This window comes from Aphanomyces astaci (genome assembly GCF_000520075.1).
Source record: "Aphanomyces astaci strain APO3 unplaced genomic scaffold supercont1.1, whole genome shotgun sequence".
Classification (NCBI taxonomy): Eukaryota; Oomycota; class Saprolegniomycetes; order Saprolegniales; family Verrucalvaceae; genus Aphanomyces; species Aphanomyces astaci.
The window spans coordinates 1,397,349-1,410,515 of NW_009798264.1; the positions used below are offsets into that span (position 1 = coordinate 1,397,349).

A 13,167-nucleotide genomic window follows, 5' to 3' on the forward strand; every position below is an offset into this window, starting at 1 on the left:
TCTAACGCGTGTTTGATTGGCTGCTTGGAGGTTACGCTTGGAGGTTACGTATATTAATGACCAATCAAAAATGTGAGACACAGTTTTCGTTCAAAGTACTAGCTAGTAATGACAACTGTGTTTGTGATTGTGCAAAATACTACCGGTCAACCTGGCGGCGCCTATTCTAGTATCCGAGCGAGGCAGCTAACTTTTTGGCCTGCTCCCAAAAGACAAAGGTGAAGATTGTGTGAGGGCCCAGGCGCATGTAGTGCGCAGACCAGCCCTTGAACAGTCCCCGAACGCCTTCAGCTCCAAATGTCTTCTTGAAGCAGTCGATTACTCCAGAGTACAGCACGCCTTGCCCGTTGACCACCTTTTGACTGTACAGTCGCGTGCTGACCACATCAAACGGGTTCATGGCCGTGGTGACAGCCAGCCCCGTGACCAAACTAGCAGCCAAGTGGCATAGAATCCCATCTTCCAGCAATCCTGTCGACAGCACCAAGTGCTTGGACGAAGCGTATGTCGACAACTGGGCAGCGGAGCCCACGGCTACACGCGGGACAGCTCCATTAACCCCTCGATACAGTCCCAACACACCATCCTTGGCGATGATTTGTCGAATTGCATCCAGCTACAGAGTGCCGTTGAGCGAGCAAACTACAGGGCAGACGACTGGAATGTGATTGCTCCAATGATTGACGTACCGTGCCCTTGTAGTGGTATTGGGCGTTGATAGCAGACACGGCACTACTTTGCGCTTGAAGGCGCGCTTTGACAAGAAAGAATGGACTGCCCATTATGGCGCCGAGCGCGCCAGACGTTGCGCCTGCCGCCATGTTGCGCAATGGAAACGAATAATGGTTGGGATCTGTCGCTCCATACACTTGTTGGAGCTGTTCGAAGAAGCCCAATCGAGCGCCGTTCATAAAGCTCTGGCAACACGACGGTCAAATTCATGTGTGAAGACAGAAATGTGCTTGATCCTACCTGGTAGAACATGCCAGCGACAAGTCCTCGTTGGATGCCAGCAATACCTTCCAGTCGACAAATCGTGTAAAACGCATGGAACGAGTTGCGGTAGACGATGGGTGCGCCTCTCGCCGCGAGCTCACCCTGTCACAAGCTCAGCAACGACGTCACCACGGTGTGCGAGGACGAACCTGAAGTTGCATGCGCGTCTTGACGACTTCCATGGGATTGGACCCGATAGTTGCCAAGGACGTAGCCGCCGCTGCAATGACGAAGTTCCCAAAGAGACCTCTCTCGGCTTTTGCCGGCGCCTCGCACGCTCCGTTTGTTGCCATCACAATGCCAATTGCAGCAATGCGCAATGCATGTTCATGTCAACCATGCATCATTGCCCATCGACTGTTCTATTGGTGCATAATCTCACTCTTAAGTCCTTTCTATTGGTCATAAATTTGTAATAATGACTATTTGATTGGCTCGCATGTTCACCCGACTGATAGCTTACGTTTATAATCGAAGCATAAATATGTTAACTGTAAATATGTTAATTATCAAAGAATAAAAAACATACTACTCGTCCATACTTCGAAGTATTATTATAATACTGAAGTACTACTTCGTAGTATTAATATTACTTCGTAGTATTAATATTACTTCGTAGTATTAATATTACTTCGAAGTACAAAAATACTTACTTCACAAAGTTGAAACGAGACAAAATTTCGGAACGGAGTACCTCCGTTCCGAAATTTTGTACTCCGGAGTACTAGTATTCAAGTACGCTGGAGTATTAATTATGTGTACACTACGAAGTATGTATTATATACTGGTACAGTAGTACAGTAGACCACAACAAAATCTGCGTGGTGGAATTCCGGTGCTTCAGGTACTTACTATACGTACACTACTAGTACTACGTAGTACTAGCCTGCAATCTAACAGTAAATTGAACGATAATCTATGTTGTGTTTATTGCGAGAAGTACGCGCACACTTGGTCCATGACGAGCCACTGGATCCCGTAGGACGGACACAGGCGGGTCAAGCGGGGGACCAGCCCCTTGTAGAGGGCCGCGACGCCTTCTTCGCGGGCGATGAGGGTCGTGGCCTGGATGAGGCCAGTGTACTTACCGGCCACGCCCTTGCCGTTCTCCTGCGCCATCATGCGCGTCTTGACGACATCCATGGGGCAGTTGATGCACGGCCCAGGAATGGCGCCAAGCATTCCCGTGAGCATGCTCTTCCACGGCGACAGCGTTTCGCCATCTTTCAATTGCCACAAGTTCTTCTTCAAGTACGTGTTGGACCAGAAGCTGCACGCTTGGTTCAATCCTTGACGTCCGATCGTGGGCGCGACACCCTTCCAAAGCGCCATCGGGCCTTCGTGCTTGATGATAGTCAGGGTCGACTGCAGCGTGCCTCGGTACTTGGGCACTTCGCCGCGCACGATGGTCTGGCCTTGGAGCCGCGTCTTGACCACTTCGAACGGCGTGACGATCAGCACGGCTTCCGTGGCGCCGGCCAACGCCCCGGCCAAAAACTCTTTTGCGCCCGTCACTTGGCCGTTTCCGTCCGCGAGCAGCTTGCGGTAGATGGCGTTGAAGTAGAAGCGCGTGCCGTTCTTGAGCACGACGTGGGACGTCCACGGCACGAAGCCCTTGTACAGACCCTTGGCGCCTTCGCCCTTGACCAGTTGCTTCCCGCAGTCAATCATGCCTTTGTATTGCCCCGTTTTGTCGAGCTGCAGTCTCGTTTTGCACACGTCCAACGGCGTCAAGATCACCGCCTCGATCACGCCGCTCAAGGCCCCAGCAAAGAACTTGACCGTGGGGCTGACCGTCTTCTTGTGGGACGTCGAGTCGCTCGGAAGGGGCGCACGCAGCCCGCCTTCGCCGATCTCGACGCTTGCTTTCCACCATTGCTTGGAGAATTCGCGGACGTCCGGGTCCCACAAGAGTGCTTCCAGGTTGGGGTTGGTGACCATTTTCGACCGCATGAGTAGGTACAAATACTTGAAGTCTTGCTCGGTGATCTTGGACACGTCCTTGGGGTGCAGCTCTTTGATCATGGACGTGGCTTCGGCGACAGTCACGGCAATGCCAAGCTTTTGCATGGCCTCTTGGAGCGTTACGTCGTCGAGATACCCCTTCTGGTGTGTGTCGAACGATTCAAAGATGTGATGGATGAATCGTTCGTGGATCGCGTGGAAGTCGTCGAACGTGACTTTGCCCACGTGCTGGCGGTCCAACTTGTCCATGAGGGTCAGTGTGTCTTCGGTCGAGAGGCGGACCCCCGCCTTGGACAAACCTGCCTGGATGTCGCTGGCATTCACGACCCCATTGCCGTCCACGTCCACCTTGGCGAACGCTTCGCGCAGGAGGTTGTCCACTGTGAGGCGGGAGTCGCGGCGGATGAGGCGAGAGTTGGGCGATTCCGGCATTTCAAGATGGAAAATGAAACCATCCAAGGATCGCCTCTCTGTCACGCGACTGCAGTAGCCAATAGCCACTTTACAAATTACAAGATAGACCGAGTATTCACATCCACGACCCATTGAATGAGGTGACACATGCATGCGCAAGCATCGGAATGAAAGGACCGCTGGGCGGTATAAAAAGGCGGGATGGATCCATTTAACCGAATTTAACCGGAAACACAGTGTTCTGCTTAGATTGACTTGCTGCTCAATTATCTTGCTCTTTTCGCCACTGCCGCAACCCCAGCTCGAACAAGTGCCTCCGTAGCAATCTAGTATAGGTATAATACGTGGTATGGTCTGTTGCGAGTGATCGTAACGCGTCTTGATGGCAAATAAGCAATGAATATTGGCTCTTGTAACACATCATGTATGGGGTGGTCGTCGGTGTTCAACGTGGGGTCCAATCAGCCGAAGGGTATTTTCGTCCCAAAGAAAAGGGAATCTGAATTACTTCAGGTGTACTGTACGAGGCTAGAAGTATCTTTTACGTACTTGTACACATATACAAACCATAAGCCAAATATATGTACATTGAAAGTACGATTCTTAATGTACAGATTGTATCTGACGCGCCAGCGTTTTGGAATGGGAACTATTTTGATTGGCCAGCTCCATTAGGATACACCAGTAGACGAGCCAGGCAATTTGGCGCTAACTTTTTGATTGGCATGGCGGAGGCGACAGTTTGGCAGCGATTCCACGTATTGTATCGGCCTTCGAAACGTCATGGCGCACTACTTCCACTGGCCCATCCCCTCGTTGCGAGATGTGCTTCCTGTGATTCTGTGTACTTCAATGTGCTTCCTTTTCTGGTATGCGGTTATCTCCTAGCCAACTACACACACACATGGATGCTCTGACCTACCATGCACAGCCCCTTGTACGACCGGTAGACACACGAAATAAAAATCTCCTGGTTGACCGTACGCCGTGATGATGGCACCTTCCACATTGCAGTTTCCACAACGTTACATTGAAGTGACGCTTTGAAAGTCCATTTGAGGGCGGTAGCATCGAAGGTTCAGCCACTGGACAACGTCTTCTATCACTTGGTTCGCCACTGGTTCGTGCAGCAGGTCGTGGGCGGCCTGGTCGTACTTGTTGAACGTCTTATCGGGGCATTCTTGGATCCTGTCAAACCATTCTTGGGACCCTTCAATGGAACAGATGACGTCGGCCGTGCCGTGTTGCAGCAGCAAGGGCACTGGCAACGCACGCTGCGTGACCAGCTGGTGCTGTAGAGTTTCCACGCATTGCTTGACTTGGAAGGCAGTGCCGACGCGGAGTTTGCCCGTGTAGTACAGCGGATCTTGCAGTTTGGCCTTTTGCACAGTCGCTCGAACACATTCGCTGGACCCTTTGCCTCCATTCGACGGCATGACCGCAAAGAACGGGGCCACATACGCCACAGCATGGCCAATCGCTTGCACAATCGCGGGAGGTTGTCTGGTAGCGTGGATTTCTAGGGCGGGGCATTGGATGATCGCGCCGTCAATGTCACTCGAGTCGCGCAACAGTCGATGCAACGTGAGGGCACCACCCAAGGAACTACAACATGTTGGTATTAAGGCGAGTAATATGTATATATGAGTGTACCCGCCAAGGACAAAGCGCTTCTTCGTGGGAAAGTTTGCGTGGACTGCCTTGATGTGTTGATGGATGTCGTCGACAAGCGACTCGTGGCTGTGAATAAGGGCGTGCAGACCTGAACTTCGTCCAAAGCCTTCATGGTCGAAGGCGTACACGATGTAGTTCTCTTCCAGCAGCGTGTGCACCAACTGTAGCATGCTGCTGGAATGCTCGTTGAGACCGTGCACAAGGATAACCACGGCGTTCGCACTTGTCACGCCTCGTTTAGGGATCCACGTTTGGGAAAACAGCTAGATATGCACAGTCAGCGATCGACATATAGAGCAATCAACGTACTTGGACACTTCGACCGGGCCGTTGTTTGATTGCCAAGACGTGTTCGTGGGAATGCAATGCCAACTTGGCGACGGCTTCTTCGTCGGCACTCAATGGTATGGAGGTTCTGGATGTATCCAGCGATGGATCGAAGAGACTTATGTATAACAGGCCAGCACCAGCACCTAATAAGCCAATTCCTACGGCTGCAGCCACCACTGGCCGCGGCAACCACGCATCCAAGGGCATGAGCAAGCGCGGGTTTCCACTTTTCGGCGCATGCGCTTTCGGCGCATCCGGATAAAACATCCGGATAAATGACTTTGGGTTCACGTCCATTTCATTGTCCAAAGAAGTCCATGCCCCCAAGGCCAACGACAATAAAGCGCTTCCGTTGGCGTCGAGTCGGGGCTTACACGCAACGGTACGTTGCCTCTTACAACATGTAAATGATGCTGCTAGTTTGCGTTAATGCTATCACTTGGCTGAATGCATAGGTCATTCACATCGACTTCGACGACAGCCAAAGTCAGCGATGCGTGCATCCTTCGATTTGTTACCCCGAAACCCATATCCGGATGTTTTATCTGGATGCGCCGAAAGCGCATGCGCCGAAAAGTGGAAACCCTACAAACTCTTACCCCGAAACCCATATCCGGATGTTTTATCTGGATGCGCCGAAAGCGCATGAGCCGAAAAGTGGAAACCCAGCAAGCGCTTTGTTTGAAGCTTTGTTGACGTGCATGGTCGGATAATCTCCAACCTGTTATCCGGACAATAAAAGTGAGAAAACTATATTAGTAATTACTGTAATTCGATTTCACAATGGACTGGGGCTGCCAAGTCATCTGACAGCATTCACAGTTGAGTATTTTCAAGTATATTCAGTTCAAGTAAAACGACGTCTAGACGATTTCAGGTAGATTTGACGTCGTTCGCCGAATCTACCCAAAATACCAAACTTTACTTGAAACCACAATACCAACGCTTAATTTTCCTCCGAGTCCATTGATAGGAAGGCAGCACCATCGTTACGCCGCACACAACGACTTCGCGCGGAGCCGCCCAAGTAGGTACTGACTGTACTGTACATCTGTACATAACTACTAAGGTTACTACTATTTATAGTACTAGTCCTAGTAATATGTAACCGAAGAGCTCGGTACAGTAGTGAGTAAATGAATGACCAGTATGGATGTCAATGACGTAAGAGGAGTGTCGGTGCCCATCTGATTTTACAACGAATTGTTCGCCACAGTGAAGTCCCTACTCCGGGAGAGCAATTCACATTTCCCAAATTATGCACCCCCCAAGGCACTAGGTTGGGTGAACTATATTGTGAGTGGGCAAAATATATCCGGTGATGGTGGAAATATTTTGAAATAAAGCTGAAATTAAACGCAAAATGGTGTAGTATTCGTGTGATGTCGTTATGGTGGTGTCATTGGCGGTACTTGCAAGTTGACGACAAAGAGATCTTACCATCTGCAAATAAAATACTTCATTTTCATTCTTACAGGGTATTATAGTATAGGAGTACATAATCAATGTAACAGTTTAACATAGAGATAAAACATACATTCACCTATCACACCGTTTATTGAATCCAAGAGGTCATTTATGAATACAGGGACTCATATGTCCCAACCATTGACAAATCGACCTGCATTCCGAATCCACTTCGTTGCCCACACAATTGTATAGGCAAGTCACCCCCTCTCGAACACGATGAGCTCGCCCAACACATCGAGCGGCAAGCCTGCCCTGCACAACCAAGGATCCACGGCTAGCTTGGACGCCCTCATCTTCGACGAGCAAAAGAGCGCCGCGGCCACTCATGCCGATGAGCTGAAGGACGACGAACCTGATGCGGAGGAAAAGAAGCCTCGGACGTCGTTGTCGAATGTGTTCCCTGTGGACAAGTTGAAGAATGGCGCGTCGAACGCAGGCAAGTTCTTCGGTTCGACGCTGACGTCCTTGAAGGAGAACTCGGCGAAGGGGTGGGAAAACGCCAAGCAAACCAAGGCCGGTGGAGCCTTGGCGTCTGGGTTGACGACTGCGTCTGTCGCTGCCTCGACCACCGCAAGCCGCATCAAGGACACAGATGCGTACAAGAAGACAACCACTGCGGCTGCACAAACGTTTGAAAAGGCCAAGCAAGGCGCTGAAATTGGCGTCGAGAAGGTGAAACAAGGCGCGACATTTGCCAAGGATGGTGCTGTCCAAGGGATCGAAAAGGTCCGCGCGCGCGTCGGCAAACCTGGCGATGAGGCGGACAAGTAATTTTTCAGCAACCAAGTCAATATTCTGCGCCCTTCAACCCGCAATACCTCGATCTCATATTTAGACTCGGAATCCCATTCACTAATTCCATTTTCTCCCTCCAACATCACGATAGTTTCACTCGCCCCCGCTCCTCAAAAATCCGATTGAATCACCTGCAAGGCGCACGACCAATGCAGTATTCACATGGTCAACTGATAGTTGTTTAAGAGCCTGGCTAACGTACACTAGTTTGCAGCAGAAGATAACGTCCACGTGCGTACAGTACTACTGTAGCACGTGGAAGGAACTTCATTATAGATTAGTGGTAGGACATACTAGTAGAGCGATCTGTCCAGTACAGTGCAATTATGAATACGCCACTCATGACTGTCGCGCGAGCCGCCTGCAGCAGACATGCCGAAGGATGGCCCATCAAAAAGTCCTGCAATGTTCGAGCCCCAAGGTCGGCATCACTGAAAGTAACTTACACTGTTAGTTCCAGGATAGTCATTCATGATTACAGTAAGCTTACCACAGGAAACAATTCTGCGGACGGATCCCCACCAACTTCGTCTTTAGTAGTTGCGACCTATCGTGAAGTTGAAATTGAAAATGGCCCGGTCAGAATGGTCTAAACCACGAAAAACTATAGACGCACCTAAAACAATTGTAACTTTGTGATGAAAAATTTCAAATATTGTAGTCATTTCTGTAAGAGACTGTTCCAAGTAGAATTGGAAAAAAACGAAAAATGGGTGACAAAATATGGTGCTTTCGAGTGAAATTTCGTGTTGTGGCGTGGTTTCTCGTTGGAATTTAAATCGATTTGATTGGGTACTTCAGATGAGCTCAAACTTATTAGCCAATCAAAACCTTCTCAATGAAATTCAACCAATCAGATCGATTGTGGATCAATTTGGTCGGCGCGATTCGATTGCACCCCCTCCCCAAATTTGTATTAAATCGAACAATATTTCGTCCCATTTTTTACCTATACTACGACCATGATTGATTGGACATAAATCATTAGACTACAATGCATGCTGATTGGTCAATAACACAGTCAAATAGCCATTTTGGAAATGCAACCCAGCAAACCCAGTGGTTAGCTCGAGGCTGAGTTCCAACTCTTGTGGTCAACAACACCACGTGGTACTGGGTATGACAACATTGTTGATGGCAGGGGCGCGGTTGCTACGTCCGTCGATCGACATGAGGGCGGCGCCAAGGCAGCAACGACAGCAACACACACGGCAGTGGTCGAGTCCATGATATCAAATTGATCAATGATTGGATAGTGAGGCATCCATTATTAGCCAGTCATTGGGGAAATATCTGAGTTGCCCAGAATGGGATGTAATGGGGTCATGTACCCCATTTTGAAAAATGGATTTTGAGTTGGGGAGCATTTTGATTGGATATTGCCCGTGTATTAGATGCGTTGTTAACTTATACGTATATTATTAATAGTAGTACAGTATAACGTTATGTCATTGAAGTCGCAACGTTTCAACTTAAAAAAAATAGCATCGAAAAGGTTTTCTTGGATGCACGGTGCTCCAGCTCCGCCCTTGGTCATCTTCGTTTCCATCTCCACTATTATGACTTAGGAGATTTCTAAGCGCTTGGTGAATGATCGTTGTGGCTTGATCGCCAACGTTAGTGCTTGGCAAATTCAAGAAATCCGAAATCTACCTGGTACTAGTGCATGCGATAGTTAGCTGATACGTCAAGGATGTACTGCAGAATATCAATAGGTGCACATCTGTGGTGGATACGACTTAGCTCTAGGAATGCACTTACTGTTAATTCAATCCAAAGGTAAGTGCTTTGAGAGCTCCATCAAGTGTTTCAGAAGCGCCATCTCACTTTTAGCCGCAATACTGTAGCCGGAATATTGGAACCAAAACACTTCCGGCGTCGATTGGATCGGTTGCGGGCGGTACGAGAGGTTGCGCGGGGTCAAATCATGGAAGAATGACACCGCACACGCAGCAGTATCGATCAACTGAAGGAGGTACTCGACGATGGCATCATCCACACCACGCACAACGTGGTTCAAGCGCACCGTCTGGCTGTTTGCTGCCACATCGTGACATGGTGCCCCTGGTTTGCTTCGCCTGACGATCGTACATCACATAAGCCGCCCGATGGTTTGAATAATATACATGTAACGTAAAAAACCCAGTTTAAGATAACTTACTGTTAACCAATTTAGGATAGCTTTGTATTGCCCAATCACACCTCGTTATTTGTTCGAGTCAAAACCTCTGTCATACAAGAGCATCTCCAACGGTGTTTTTATTTCTATTTCAATTCGAACTTACGGATATAGAATATAAATTCTTGCACTATCCGGAGCATTTGTTGCTATTTCACGCGAAAATAGAAACTCTGCGAGTCGAAATTTCTAAAAAGTCCGGATAGTGCCAAAATAGCAACCGTAAAAACGAAGTTTGACTTTAACCTATGCTTTAGCAATAGGTTAGAATTTACCGTTAATGCTGACCATTCCGTCACGTGAATGAAATGCAAAAACGGCGTAGAAGCCATCGGTAACAGTCATTCAAGATTGGGTTTGAAGTACCCTGGTTGACAAGGGCCACATTGGGTTGGATCTGAGGTTTTGTCGAGTGTTAAACTCGGTGGACATCATCCACAACAGAAATATAACGTTATAAAACAGTACCCTTGTATAAATTATATGAAACCTGCTTACCCTAAGTACAGAATTTCAATGCTGCAGCACATAAATACTTTACAGGTAAGATAAAAAAGTTATCCTAAATTGGTTATCAAAATGTGAGTACAAATGCTTAGAAAGTGACAAGTTTATCTGTGAAGTTCATCGCCTAAACTGATAATTCGATTATGCAGTCATAGCGGCGCGTCTTGTCTATTGGAATCACTATTCAAAACTTAAATATCGTAACGGACTCAAAAGTTATGTCCATTCTACTCCGACGCCTCCAAAATCGTTTTCATAAATTGGTTTTTTACGTTATTGTCGATTCGATACAAATTTGGGGAGGGGTGCAATCAAATTGCGCCGACCAAACCGATCCACAATCGATCTACAGTAATTGGTTGAATTTCATTGAGAAGGTTTTGATTGGCTAATAATTATGAGCTCATCTGATGTAGCCAATCAAATCGATTTAAATTCCAACGAGAAATCACGTCAAGTACCCACTAAAAACGTGGTTTACGTATTATACGAATGGGCTACATGTGCATATTTGAAGCTTCACTCGCCAAGGATTGTCATTTTCGTTCCTTGGCGCCACGTGTGTAACCGAGGAAACAATTCTTCGGACGGGTCCTCCAACTCCACATTTTGTCGTGGTCCGTCGTTCACAATAAACTCAACATGGCTTGGACCGCGCCGAATCGTTAACACGTCACCTGCCCGGATAGGTCGTAGAGTGCCGACGAGCGCTTGCTTGTACACTTCGCCACTTGGGTAAAAGCTAACACAGCACGTGATGCGCGAGGCATCGCGCTTTGGCGCAAGCCCGATAATGAAATGGTGATTCTCGTGGCTAGAATCCACACGAATGCGAAAATCCCCTTCCACCAGTGCCTGCTTGACCACGACAGAAGTCCACTTTCCATTCTGTGCCGCCTTCCGCTCGATCGTTCGAAAGTAATTCGACAGCGTAAAGTATTGAGCACGTGCAGTCAAGTCCCACTGGAACTTTGGAACGATCAGCTTCAGGTACTCCAACATGGCTTCAAACTCGGCGCATTCGATGTCCGAGAATCCACTCGTCGACACCTCGCCCGTCTGCAGAAACGTTAACACATGGCGAAAGAGGTGGGGGTCCAGGTCCAAGAAGTACGCGTCGCCAGCAGAGTCGGGCTTCCACAGACCAGACCCCAACAACGCGTGGAAGTAGCTGCCTTCCATCCGTAACAACATACTTTTGGACGTCTTGAACATCGTGCCACCAACATCCAACATCACAATGCCCACACTTTCTGGAATGTCCATCTCCACTTTATCGGTCATTTGCATTTCCATGTCGTCCATATTATGAGTTGGAGATGCCGAAGTGCAGCTGCGGCAGCTGCGGCTGGATCGGCAGCTTTGATCTGTTGGGTGTGCAGTAGCGGAAAGAGTGAAGTGCCACATGGCCGGTTATTTACCGAAGTTTAACTGTCATACTGTATGTGGTTTTGATGGTCGCTGACTACGATGATGCGACAGTTGAGCTCAAACTTCCAGTGAATGGGATGGATGTCGACTTGATGTGATAGTTTAGTTGGCAGGTCGTGTAGAGAGCGAGCAACTACAGGTACATCGCTCAACGTACCTTGAATATCGTTCATGAACTCAAGTGCTCGACTGAAGAAATCTCGCGCCAATCGAGACCTCACATTTTACGTCAGTAGATTTTGCCTTTGCAAGCTTTTAAAAATTCGGGCTGTTCTATTTTCAATAAGCGGTTACAACAGGTTTCATATAATTTATACAAGGGTACTATTTTATAAAGTTATATTTCTGTTGTGGATGGATGTCCACCGAGTTTACAAAACCTCAGATCCAACCCAATGTGGCCCGTGTCAACCAGGGTACTTCAAACCCAATTTTGAATGACTGTTACCGATGGCTTCTACGCCGTTTTTGCATTTCATTCATGTGATGGAATGGTCAGCATTATATGACAGAGGTTTTGACTCGAACAAATAACGAGGTGTGATTGGGCATTACAAAGCTATCCTAAATTGGTTAAGGTATCTTACAGTTAAACTGGGTTTTTTACGTTACCTTGAACTTCGCAATGCTGTGGACGCGAGTTTCCAAGACTTTTTGTTGGGTAGTTATTTGACTTTACTTGCTTTGTCGAAGTGTGGTGGGTAAGACTGGATCTGTAAAGGTCAGACTGATGGCTTGGCGAATATCGAATTTGATCCCTAACTGTGTATGTAGCTAGTACTACCGGTATCAGCGCTGATGGATGTGACTCATAGCTGCTACCCCAGCCACTGCTCCATCCCATCTATTATAACGTGTCGACGGTATCGATGGTTAGGGTACAATTTCCACTTTGCACGAGGAATTGCGGTTTAGTAGTGAGTTTGATTTCAAGCTTAACTTCACGCTAGTCAATTAGGAGAGTCATTTTTGAGCCTTTGCGGTTCAAGAGTGCCACAGGAAACAATGCTTTGGACGGGACCCCCAACGCAACATTCTGTAGTACTCCATCGTTCGGGATAAATTCAACATATTTTGGATCAAGCCGAGTGGTCAACACATCGCCCGCTCTCGCATTGATCCTAGTGAACCAATGAATGTTGCTTCCTTGAAAATGAAAGTGTTAACGAAGGCATCAGATATGTTTATTCGCATCGTAGTGGTATTTCCTTCCTTGCTAATTTCATCATGCGGCAATACATAGTTATTTGAATGAACTTTAGATTATGCAAATATTCTCGATGTTCGCAAAAAGCGAAGAGGACAAAGTACCTCGTGACCTGTAACCTTTCAGTAGTACATCGGATTCAATTTTGACCGTCACATCCCCCCACCAATCTCAGCGTTCAAGCCCAATTGTATCTGGA

General features: G+C 47.9%; 5 protein-coding genes across 5 annotated transcripts; 1 reads left to right on the forward strand and 4 right to left on the reverse strand.

Moving 5' to 3' along the window:
* Positions 1–166: 166 nt before the first annotated feature.
* On the reverse strand, positions 167–1,289 carry H257_00474 (hypothetical protein; the record flags this gene model as incomplete). The annotated part of the gene is made up of 4 exons (XM_009823195.1): positions 167–616; positions 690–917; positions 973–1,098; positions 1,146–1,289. The coding sequence occupies 4 exons, from the start codon at positions 1,287–1,289 to the stop codon at positions 167–169; spliced, it is 948 nt and encodes a 315-aa protein (XP_009821497.1).
* A 502-nt stretch (positions 1,290–1,791) lies between these two features.
* H257_00475 (hypothetical protein) lies at positions 1,792–3,441 on the reverse strand. Its single transcript, XM_009823196.1, has one exon. It carries the CDS (start codon positions 3,391–3,393, stop codon positions 1,924–1,926), a length of 1,470 nt encoding a protein of 489 aa, XP_009821498.1. The 5' UTR covers positions 3,394–3,441; the 3' UTR covers positions 1,792–1,923.
* A 773-nt stretch (positions 3,442–4,214) lies between these two features.
* Positions 4,215–5,653, reverse strand: H257_00476 (hypothetical protein). Its single transcript, XM_009823197.1, has 3 exons — positions 5,359–5,653; positions 5,029–5,312; positions 4,215–4,980 (listed from the first exon to the last, which is right to left on the reverse strand). Exons 1-3 carry the CDS (start codon positions 5,644–5,646, stop codon positions 4,401–4,403), a joined length of 1,152 nt encoding a protein of 383 aa, XP_009821499.1. The 5' UTR covers positions 5,647–5,653; the 3' UTR covers positions 4,215–4,400.
* A 1,353-nt stretch (positions 5,654–7,006) lies between these two features.
* On the forward strand, positions 7,007–7,726 carry H257_00477 (hypothetical protein). Its single transcript, XM_009823198.1, has one exon. It carries the CDS (start codon positions 7,066–7,068, stop codon positions 7,618–7,620), a length of 555 nt encoding a protein of 184 aa, XP_009821500.1. The 5' UTR covers positions 7,007–7,065; the 3' UTR covers positions 7,621–7,726.
* A 3,123-nt stretch (positions 7,727–10,849) lies between these two features.
* On the reverse strand, positions 10,850–11,626 carry H257_00478 (hypothetical protein; the record flags this gene model as incomplete). Its single annotated transcript, XM_009823199.1, has 1 exon — positions 10,850–11,626. The coding sequence occupies one exon, from the start codon at positions 11,624–11,626 to the stop codon at positions 10,850–10,852; it is 777 nt and encodes a 258-aa protein (XP_009821501.1).
* Between the last annotated feature and the right edge of the window lie 1,541 nt (positions 11,627–13,167).

Coding starts and splice junctions, on each gene's coding strand:
- H257_00477 (XM_009823198.1), top strand. CDS start 7,066: ATGAGCTCGCCCAACACATCGAGCGGCAAGCCTGCCCTGCACAACCAA.
- H257_00475 (XM_009823196.1), bottom strand. CDS start 3,393: ATGCCGGAATCGCCCAACTCTCGCCTCATCCGCCGCGACTCCCGCCTC.
- H257_00476 (XM_009823197.1), bottom strand. CDS start 5,646: ATGTTTTATCCGGATGCGCCGAAAGCGCATGCGCCGAAAAGTGGAAAC. Junction 5,313..5,358: donor GGCCCGGTCGAAGTGTCCAA/GTACGTTGATTG, acceptor GTGCATATCTAG/CTGTTTTCCCAAACGTGGAT. Junction 4,981..5,028: donor AAGCGCTTTGTCCTTGGCGG/GTACACTCATAT, acceptor AACATGTTGTAG/TTCCTTGGGTGGTGCCCTCA.